At 39.4% G+C, this 11,802-nt stretch overlaps 1 protein-coding gene across 1 annotated transcript in view; it reads left to right on the forward strand.

The window, feature by feature from the left end:
- sfl (N-deacetylase and N-sulfotransferase sfl) overlaps positions 1–11,576 on the forward strand; it is an 814,105-nt gene extending 802,529 nt beyond the window's left edge. Inside the window, exon 19 of the mRNA XM_067135314.2 lies at positions 8,380–11,576. Coding sequence (XP_066991415.1) covers positions 8,380–8,490 — 111 coding nt within the window. The 3' untranslated portion in view covers positions 8,491–11,576. The remainder of the gene's footprint in view (positions 1–8,379) is intronic.
- Positions 11,577–11,802: the final 226 nt, after the last annotated feature.

Genomic DNA, 11,802 nt, shown 5'->3' on the forward strand with positions numbered 1-11,802 from the left:
CATTTAAATATGAGGTTGTTCTAGCGAAGGGAGGGACAAGAGTAACTCCTTGGCCTCTTTTAACAGAGCGGTAATTGAGCTGCAGGCGGTGGAAAGGGAAGAGGTGTGTGTTATCTGTCAGGGATTTCCTAAGGAAGGCTACATCTATTTGTGTACATAACGAGTTCACTGGTGGCAATGACCTGGCTGTGTTTGAGGGGATGTGTTTGTTAATTAAACGTTCTGCTCGTCGCTGGATACCTTCTAGTTTCCTCATATTAAGCTTAAATTGTAACAGAGTTATTAAAGAAAATTGACCTAAATATGCTTTGTGGATTTAAATTTATTCACACCATCTTGAAATTACTTTGCAGTTGACACAAGATTGTAATTGACTCCAAAATCATAATATTACCAATACAAACATTTATGACACAAAAGCAAATTGCTGCACAATGTAGAGCAGTTACATGTAATAACTTTCATCTACAAATTAAAAAAAAAAAAAAAAAAAAACCAAACCCCATGGCAAAACAGCCTCAAAGGGCCAAGGCCTACCAAGCGACCCCTGCTCAGCCCATAGGCCTGCAGATTACGAGGTGTCATGTGGTCAGCACGATGAATCCTCTCAGCTGTTATTCTCACCTTTCTAGACCGGGACTCCCATCTCACCATCAAATAGCTCCTCAATTGTAATCACGAAGACTGAGTAGACCTCGAACCAGCCCTTAGATGCAGGTAAAAATCCCTGACCTGGCCGGGAATCGAACCCGGGGCCTCCAGGTAAGAGGCAAGCATGCTACCACTACACTGCAGGGCCAGCAAGTTGAAAGAAAACTGTAACAAAATATCACTGCAGTAAAAAATGTTATTGACTGAAGAGCTGCATAAGATATAACCAGTATGCAAAAACCTGCCTTACATCATGAAATGTCATCCAAAGACTATGATATGATTACTGGATATCAGGCCAGTCATTTTCCAAGCCTTTGTTAATAGAATACTATCATCTGACTGACAAACAAGATCCTTCCTAATATTATATCTGTTAATGCCACATTTTGAGATTCCCATCCTATTTTATTAAAAAGTGTTAGTCATAAGACGGTATGAGGTATGCAACTTGAATCTGGGTAAATCAATATGACATGAATATGAATGTGTGGGGTTCTAGTATGTTAATTTATTAACACAAGTGATTGGCCCCGAGATTTCTCATAGTTTCTCACAATAATAACTAAACTTACCTTTTCAGTACTATTATGCAATGTTTACATTACATTTTTAATCCAGGAATTAGTTTCAGCCTTGGCTGGCCATCATCACCCTTAATGCAAAACTGTACAAACAATCTAGTAATTAAAACAAATGTATAAACATACACAAATGATGTTAAAAGGTGTTAAAAGCATCTGGGATGAACTATGTGCACAAAACGTAAAATATGACAAAATTAAAATCAGGCTCTAAAATTCTTAGATGTGTTGCATCATGTTAAAATGTTCCATTAGTGCTTCTTGCTAAAATATCATGAAAATGCTGAAAAGTTCCTCTGTTGGAAATTGTCAGTGGTTGAATCAAGGACAGCACACGAAGATATGATTAAATAATTGGCACGTTCTTAGATTGCAGCTGGTAGAGATTTGCAATTCAATGCAGTGTCCATGAAGTTAACTGTTCGTCGTGACATGTGATGTGTGGCCTACTATTGTGTGCCTCATACTTCGAGGCATTAAGGCTGATGATGTCCAGCCAAGGCCGAAACTAGTTCCTAGATTAAAAATATATGGTAATGTAAACCTTGCATAATACAGTATTGAAAAGGTGGACCATTATGACATAAGTTTAGTTATTATTGTGATCAGAATTCAATACAGATGAAAACCATGAAGTTTATATCCTATGACATAGTTTCTCAGCCGACAGAATGTGATGGGCTACAAGAATTCTCAATTTTATGCACTTCCTGTTTTCTTGATCGCTGCTACTATCTGGTAGCAAACAGTTCAAACAGTGTAGTCATGGGAAATAGAGTATAAGGTAAGCTATTGCTGCATCTTTTATTTGTTAATCCTTCATGTAGTTGACAAAATAATATAGAAAATGTAGAGCTTCATTGCGGCTGTCAGCATGGCGCAGCACGTGCAGTTGTTAACAGATACTGATATTTGTGATGAATTATATGCAGACCAATTATGTGTACCGAGTGACAGTGAATTGGATATTCAGAAAGTGATCTTGTTCCATCTACATCAAATCATGGCGCCGACAATCGCGTGTGTTGGAATACAACAGTGACTCAGACACTGCGTTATGTAGTAAGCACAGATAATGTGGGGCAAAGGGTACAACTGTAAAAGGTACCATACTGTACAGAAATACTAAGCAACATGATGAGTACATGTTCCAAGTTTGAGGTTGGTATCCTTGATATCTATGTCTAACGTCATCTTCAGTACGGAACAGTAATGAGAGTTGTTACTTGTAAAATGGTATCTTGAATACCGTACATTTAGAATTTCAGTAGTTTGAATGCAACAGTGTAATTTTGTTCTTGCAGACTTGGGGATAGCAGTTCCATTCGGGGCCAATCACCAATGTGTTAGGAGACATATTCCATGCAAAATAGTAGTGTTTTTTTTTTACAATATTGGCTTTACGTCACACCAACACAGATAGGTCTTATGGTGACGATGGGATAGGGCTAGGAGTGGGAAGAAAGTGGCCATGGCCTTAATTAGGGTGCAGCCTCAGCATTTGCCTGGTGTGAAAATGAGAAGCCACAGAAAACCATCTTCATGACTGCCGACAGTGGGTTTCGAACCTACTATATCCCGAATGCAAGCTCACAGCTGTGCGCCCTTAACCGCACGGCCAATTCACTCGGTGAAATAATAGTTCATTTACATATAATTTGAATTGAATATTCAGCAAAGAGAAGTGTACAAGAAGTCTTTTGAAGAACATATGCAATTATGCAGAAAGTCTTTTAAAATATTGATGATATGCAAACAAAAGTAATGCATCGCATTTGAGCTTTCTGTACAGCTCCTATTATCCCCTCTTTGCCATGCAGCAAGAAGTGGGTATTCAACTAGTTCTTGCAGACGTGGGTGTGAGTTTCGTGGTGTTTAAAGACTGTCAGAAGAATTTGACATTGTTTGAGGATTTCTAATTAAATATGCACACGAGTGGCACATGTCACGCGCAATCCAGTTTGCACCGAACATCTTTCCTGTTATTACAAAATATGAACATTGTTTGATCACAGTATAACGATATATATCGGGTAATTAACATAATTATATAACCTATTAGTTCCTTGTAATGTAATATCATTAATTAAAAACAATCCCATGATAAAAGTATATGCCCACTGCCAATGCAAGTAGGCCTGCAGTAGGCCTACTATGATAAATGTGTAATTATCTGTTATACCATGTGACCTTGCGTGTCCCAATGATGCAGATAGCCGAGCCGCAGGTGCAACCATATCGGATGGGTATCTGTTGAGAGACCAGACTAACGAATGGTTCATCGAAAGGGGGGTAGCAGCCTTTCAGTAGTTGCAAGGGCGGCAGTCTAGATGATTGACTGATACGGCCTTGTAATATTACTCAACATGGCATAGCTGTGTTGATACTGCTACACGGCTGAAAGCAACGGGAAACTACAGCCGTAACTACCTCCCGAGAACATGCAGCTCTCTCTGTATAAATGATGTACTGATGATGGCTTCCTCCCGGGTAAAATATTCCGGAGGTAAACTAGTCCCCCATTCGGATCTCCGGGTGGGGACTACACGAGAGGGGGCGATCATCAGGAAGATGGATACTGACATTCTGCGAGTCGGAGCGTGGAATGTTAGAAGTTTGAATCGTTGTGGTAGGTTAGAGAATCTGAAAAGGGAGATGGATAGGTTGAAGTTAGAAGTAGTTGGTATAAGTGAAGTACGTTGGCAGGAAGAACAAGATTTTTGGTCAGGCGACTACCGAATTATCAACACAAAATCAAACAGGGGAAATGCAGGAGTTGGTTTAATAATGAATAAGAAAATAGGGCAGCGGGTAAGCTACTACAACCAGCATAGTGAAAGAATTATTGTCGTCAAGATAGACACCAAACCAATGTCCACCACAATAGTGCAGGTCTATATGCCTACTAGCTCAGCGGATGATGAAGAAATCGAAAGAATATATGAGGAGATAGAAGATCTAATACAATATGTTAAAGGTGACGAGAATCTAATTGTGATGGGAGACTGGAATGCAGTGGTAGGCCAAGGAAGAGAAGGTAGTACAGTAGGAGAATTTGGATTGGGGCAAAGGAACGAAAGAGGAAGTCGGCTGGTTGAATTCTGCACTGATCATAATTTAGTCCTTGCCAATACTTGGTTCAAACACCACAAACGACGGCTGTATACGCGGACGAGACCTGGAGACACTGGAAGGTATCAAATAGACTTCATTATGATTAGGCAGAGATTCAGAAACCAGGTGTTGGATTGCAAAACTTTCCCAGGAGCAGACGTGGACTCTTACCACAACTTGTTGGTCATGAAATGCCATCTGAAGTTGAAGAAATTGAAGAAAGGAAAGAATGCAAAAAGATGGGATCTAGACAAGTTAAAAGAAAAGAGTGTGAGGGATTGTTTCAAGGAACATGTTGCACAAGGACTAAATGAAAAGGCTGAAGGAAACACTATAGAGAAAGAGTGGAGAGTCATGAAAAATGAAGTCAGCAGGGCTGCTGAAGAAATGTTAGGAAGGAAGAAAAGATCAACTAAGAATCAGTGGATAACTCAGGAGATACTAGACCTGATTGATGAACGACGAAAATACAAGAATGCTAGAAATGAAGAGGGCAGAAAAGAATACAGGCGATTAAAGAATGAAGTGGATAGAAAGTGCAAGGTAGCTAAGGAAGAATGGCTGAAGGAGAAGTGCAAGGATGTCGAAGGCTGTATGGTCCTGGGAAAGGTAGATGCTGCATACAGGAAAATCAAGGAAACCTTTGGAGAAAGGAAATCTAGGTGTATGAATATTAAGAGCTCAGATGGTAAGCCACTTCTAGGGAAAGAAGTCAAAGCAGAAAGATGGCAGGAACATATCCAACAGTTGTATCAAGGTAAAGATGTAGATAATTTGGTTCTGGAACATGAAGAGGCTGTTGATGCTGATGAAATGGGAGACCCAATTTTGAGGTCAGAGTTTGACAGAGCTGTGAGTGACCTCAATAGGAACAAGGCACCTGGAATTGATGACATTCCCTCAGAATTACTGACTGCCTTAGGAGAAACCAGCAAGGCAAGGCTATTCCATTTAGTGTGTAAGATGTATGAGACAGGAGAAGTTCCATCCGGTTTTCGGCATAATGTTGTTATACCTATTCCCAAGAAAGCCGGTGCTGACAGGTGTGAAAACTACCGTACCATTAGTTTATTATCTCATGCCTGCAAAATTTTAACACGTATTATTTACAGAAGAATGGAAAAACAAGTTGAAGCTGAGTTGGGAGAAGATCAATTTGGCTTCAGAAGAAATGTAGGAACACGTGAAGCAATCCTGACTTTATGTCTGATCTTAAAGGATCGAATCAAGAAGGACAAGCCCACGTACATGGCATTCGTAAATCTAGAAAAGGCATTCGATAATGTTGATTGGACCAAGCTATTTATGATTCTGAAGATGATAGGGATCAGATACCGAGAACGAAGAATTATCTACAATCTGTATAAAATTTAGTCTGCAGTGATAAGAATCAAGAGCCTTGAAAAAGAAGCAGCAATCCATAAAGGAGTGAGGCAAGGCTGCAGTTTGTCCCCTCTCCTTTTCAATGTTTACATAGAACAGGCAGTAAAGGAAATCAAAGAGAAATTTGCAAAGGGAATCACAGTCCAAGGAGAGGAAATCAAAACCTTGAGATTTGCTGATGATATTGTTATTTTATCTGAGACTGCAGAAGATCTCGAGAAGTTGCTGAATGGTATGGATGAAGTCTTGGGTAAGGAGTACAAGATGAAAATAAATAAGTCCAAAACAAAAGTAATGGAGTGCAGTCGAATGAAGGCAGGTGATGTAGGAAATATTAGATTAGGAAATGAAGTCTTAAAGGAAGTAGATGAATATTGTTACTTGGGTAGTAAAATAACTAACGATGGCAGAAGTAAGGAGGACATAAAATGCAGACTAGCACAAGCAAGGAAGAGCTTTCTTAAGAAAAGAAATTTACTCACTTCGGACATTGATATCGGAATTAGAAAGATGTTTTTGAAGACTTTCGTGTGGAGTGTGGCATTGAATGGAAGTGAAACATGGGTGATAACTAGCTCAGAAAGAAATAGAATAGAAGCTTTTGAAATGTGGTGTTACAGAAGAATGCTGAAGGTGAGATGGATAGATCAAATCACGAATGAAGAGATACTGAATCGAATTGGTGAGAGGATATCGATTTGGCTAAATTTGACGAGAAGAAGAAATAGAATGATAGGACACATCTTAAGACACCCAGGACTTGTTCAGTTGGTTTTTGAAGGAAGTGTAGGTGGTAAGAACGGTAAGGGTAGACCAAGGTGTGAATATGACAAGCAGATTAGAGCAGATGTAGGATGCAATAGTTACGTAGAAATGAAAAGGTTAGCACAGGATAGGTGGCATGGAGAGCTGCATCAAACCAGTCTATGGACTGATGACTCAAACAACAACAACTCAGTTACTGGTACCAGTGCTTTTATGGACACGAATGCAGTCACAGGTACAAATATGATAAGACTCAGTAGTACTGGGTCTTATAGAGTATCGTAATTAATATTTGATCAACAGGGGACAATGGAAAATTATTTTTCACAGGACGCAAATTGTCGCCTGTAACCTCTACCAAACCTATGACAGTATATTTGTTTAGCCTCAATCTGTCTTTGAATTAATTTCACTACTGTATACTTAATTAGAACATTAGGCCGACAATGATATATTCGTGGTCATTCTAGAATGTTGACCCTTTCTACAATTTCTTCATCAGAAGAAGATGAGAAAGCCATAGAAAATTTTAACAAACACAATGTTAGCTGCTGATGCTGAAGTACTGCGCATGTGGCCACTAAATTAACAAATAATCTCCTGCTCAGGGCCCTATAAGTTAGCAAGCGATTTATCGAACCGATAGATGTATCATACGTTCGTGCAACGCCAAAACACAGGTTAACCATTCGATACCGCTATAGATTCGATATCTCACATTCCAGAAACCGGGCATAAATAGCCTATCACACCATTTAACCATTCGATACCGCTATAGGTTCGATATCTCACGTTCCAGAAACCGGGCATAAATAGCCTATCACACCATTTTTCGATATGCAAGTTCCATGTCATTCCTGGATCTATATTTACATGTTTGTGTTCTTTGCTTGAATTTTCTAGGTTTAGTGTTATGTATGAGATTTTTTTCTTTTAGGAGAAAACTGTTTACCTCATAATTAAAAAAAAAAAAATGGTTGTAATACAGACCTTTAGAGAACACTGTACTTTACTGTACCTTAAGTCTGTATGAAACTTTTCCACACACATCAAATTAGATGTAGATTATTTCCTGGAGACAAGGTCTTCCATGCCTCAGGAGAAGGAAAAAGACTTTGGCAAAGACAAATAATTGTTGTTTCTTAGAAAAAGTAAAATAAACCTTAAATATTCATTTCTTGTTTTGAATTAGAATGTAAGTGATATCGGTGCAGTCAGGCATCCACATAGCAGTTGTTCATCATAGATTCTGAGAATCTGGAAGAAACATTGGGCAAATGTTGATTTGAGCCATGCGTTAGATATGGTTGAAGTGGGCAAACCTCAATGAAGATTGGAGATTTAGAGGATTACACATTGTTTTCAGATGAAACTTATTATGAAGTTCAAGGCCTGTATGCTACTTTTGTAGGAAAAGGCAAAGTTTTACTTGCAATAGAAAGTAATGTTTTGAGATATTTTACTCAATATGGGCCTGGTGCATCACCTCCTCTATCAATTGATCTGGAGTTCAGGTCCATGGCATCAACACAGAAGGCAAGTGCCTAACAAACTATGCTCCTCAGCTGATTTTGCTTCATATACTACTATATCAATAACATGTGAAGGCTTAGAAATGTTTCAGAAAGATTTCAGGTTTAGTGGTACTGGTTTTGTGCATTTCTCTGCTAATACCAACACTGATAATGATGAAAGCAAAATATGTTTCTCTGTTCTTGTGAACATTTCCTTAATTTCTGGTATTCCCCAGCTTCAGTGGTTTTGTCAGTCAGCCATTTTTCACATTTAAATGCAGTTATAGTGGATGTAATTGATGTTTTAAAGGCTGTTATTCATGAATTGTTACCAAAATAATGATAATGTTATTTGTTCTGTTTGGCAGCGCTACTACCTGTCCCATAACACAGCACTCGTAAAACTACTCAAGAGGCTGGGGTCTCGCACAGTGCCCCAATGGTTGAAGGACGATCTTAGTGATACTGTGACAGCCTGACAACACGACCATCGTGACTGTGACCATTTATCCTGGAAGTGATCAGTGCATGATGAGAACATTTGCATATCAGTTGGATTGTTCAAACTTGTGTTTACATTTTTGTGCATATTTTCGTATGGAGTTGTTTAAAATATATATGTCAGATTAATAGTTGAGGAATGTGTTTCGAAGTGATTATGAGAAATGTTCTGCAAGAGGGAATAAGTGAAGATATCAGAAGATTCAAGTCTTGTATAGCTCCTTGTGTAACAAGTCTTTTAGATTTGCATTCTGATATATGTCTATGAATGTGTAATCTGTGAAAGGCATGCGCCATGTTCTCATTCAGTTTGAGATTTCTGGAGAGAGAGCGAGTCTGTTTCACTTTTACAAGACTGTTGGTTCAAGCACATTGTTGTATATATATTTCCTTCTAACCTATCCCAATTGAATCTTTTATTTGTTGAGGTTAAAATCTTATTTGTTGGCTGTTGTATAATATTGGATAAAGCTGTTATAGAGGAAGTAGTATTACCTTGAAGTTTGTATATTTCATACACACTAAGGAAACAAAAAAAGTAATTGGAATTAGAACCTACCAATCAATACAAAAGAACATATTAAGTTTAAGTTGTTTTAACATGGATATGTTTTTGGACAGGGGTTCTATTGAGAATTAGCATGGACAATTTTGAGTGGACAGAAAACTGACACCATGGTAATTAGGCAACCAGTGTTTGTCATCTATCTATACTGTCTTCATCATCTTCGTCACATTATTATCATTATTCTGCCCTCTTTATACAGTAGGTGCAAATGGTGCTTTTAAATGTTTGCATTGCTTTTGGACCAGCATTTGGTCTAGGTCACAGCAAAGCCCCTCACCAAAGGCAGCAGAATTTTTCTCATAATACTTATCTTGAAAATATTTATGAGCATAAAAACCATGTGCTAAATCAGTGATCCAATAGATCTTGATAGGTGGGGCTGTCTTGTGACATGACATGGGAATGTTGTGTGCAGGATCAGCTGCCATATTGCTGGACGTAGATCATGATGTTACATGTTTCTTTTGATTTATCGGAACTCTTTATCTCCGCTGCTAACGGCCATGGCTGTGTTGAAACACCGGATCCCGTGAGATCTCCGTAGTTAAGCAACATTGGGTGTGGTCAAGATTTGGATGGGTTGCCGAGCGCTGTTTGTGGTGGATAAGGGAATGGAGGAACGGAAAGGAACTGGCCACCCTACCGTATGTAAACTCCGGCTCAGGCACACCTGTGCGGAGGTTCGGACCTGCCTTCGGGCAGAATACACCCTTACCTTTACCTTTTTTTTATCTCCGCTATGGGTGGAGTGAAAGGATGCATGTTGTAAGAGGCTACCAAGAGGGAACCAACCAAAAAATCTGTACTCGCTCTTTCATCTTCTAAGCCCAAAAACACATCCATGATTCTATGCTTTTCCAGGTAATAGGAAAATTTACATATATATTTTATTTTTTTATTGTATGGATTGGCCACATGTTGTAAGTCTTATTGCCCCATCACATTTAAGACACAAAAGTATTTTTCAGGAACCATACCATACCATACCCCATGGCACTACAGCCCTTGAATGACCTTGGCCTACCAAGCGACCGCTGCTCAGCCCGAAGGCTTTCAGACTACGAGATGTCATGTGGTCAGCACGACGAATCCTCCCATCCGTTATTCTTGGCTTTCTAGACCGGGATTGTTCAGGAACTCGACTGGGGTGGGGAGTCATCTCCATACAGGCCATGGAGGCCGTTGGAGAGGTGGATGGTAAAGTCTTCCACTATCCGTAACTTTAGCACTTGGTGGGGTGGAGTGGTTAGCCCTATGCCCAGCTGCCTTTGACTCAAGAATTAACCTGGTACTCATTTTTGGTGTACGCTGAGTGAACCTCAGGGCCATATGCACCTCCAGAAGTGGAAATCTTGTCTTAAATTTTTTGACTTCCTGACGGGAATCGACCCCACGTCCTTCTGGGTGAACCAAGTGCGTCTTTACCGCCTTAACCAGGCAGCTCCTAACTTATCTGAAAGATAACTGAATTTTAAACCTTCTGATTGATAGGCATCTGAACAGCATACATATTCTATTGTAATGAGCATTTAAATTTAGTGTTGTGAAAATTTGGTGGTAACGAAAGCTTAAGCACTGTAGAATTCTATTCATTATTGGTGCTTCCAGATTTCTTGAAGAGAACAAAATGAGAGTAATTGATGTTATAACATACAAGTACGTGCAGACGTATTTAGAAAGCTTCTGGACATTTAGTAAATGAATTACCTAATTTGGAAATACTGTAGGTCAGGGATGGCGAACCTATGCCACACGTGTCACTAGGTGACACGCAAACACAATTTCGGTGGTACACCGCATGCACGTATTAAACTTTTTATGTACCTTTTGTACTGTAGACTTTACATATCTCGTGCATCGTATAGTCATAGTGTTCCAGGTTTAAGAAATAAATACCGAAAATCTAAATTCTCATTCCGTTTGGACGGGTATTACAGCAACACTGCAACACTGATACACTGATAGGTCCAGAAGTCAAGTGAGAGAAATGTCAGATGCGGCTGACGAGCCATTCCTTCACCCACATCAGTGAATTAGTGAAGTTTGACTTGTGTGTTGCCAGTGTAATTATTCTTAGCGAGTAACAGTTTATTGACAAATAGTTCCCAAGAGATTATCCCAATTTCGAGATTTCGAGAAATTATCGCACTTTATTTCAACACCTCATATTGCACAAATGAGTCCGTTTTTTATTTTTTTATTTTTTATTTGAGTGGTTAGATACTGATAGTTTAGAAATGGAGTTGAATGAATTTTAAGAAAGCGTTACATGGGTGAAAAAAGTTCGTACAACTTGATGAAGCATTGGTGAAAATCGAGTGTGCTGTTGATGGTGAATACTCTCTCCAGAAGCCGGAGAACTTAATACCTGAACAGTGGAACAGCCTCCCACAAATGTTTTCGGCCATAAAGAAACTTGCTACAGCGCTACTTACTTTGTTTGGGACATCATACACCTACAAGCAGCTGTTTTCTGCAATGAACATTGTGAAGTCAACAGTTTTTTTTTGTTTTGCTTTTTGTTTTTTTTTGCTATTGGCTTTACGTCGCACCGACACAGATATGTCTTATGGCGACGATGGGACAGGAAAGGGCTAGGACTGGGAAGGAAGCGGCCGTGGCCTTAATTAAGGTACAGCCCCAGCATTTGCCTGGTGTGAAAATGGGAAACCACGGAAAACCATCTTCAGGGCTGCCGACAGTGGGGTTCGAACCTACTATC

This window comes from Anabrus simplex, chromosome 1 (genome assembly GCF_040414725.1).
Source record: "Anabrus simplex isolate iqAnaSimp1 chromosome 1, ASM4041472v1, whole genome shotgun sequence".
Lineage (NCBI taxonomy): Eukaryota > Metazoa > Arthropoda > Insecta > Orthoptera > Tettigoniidae > Anabrus > Anabrus simplex.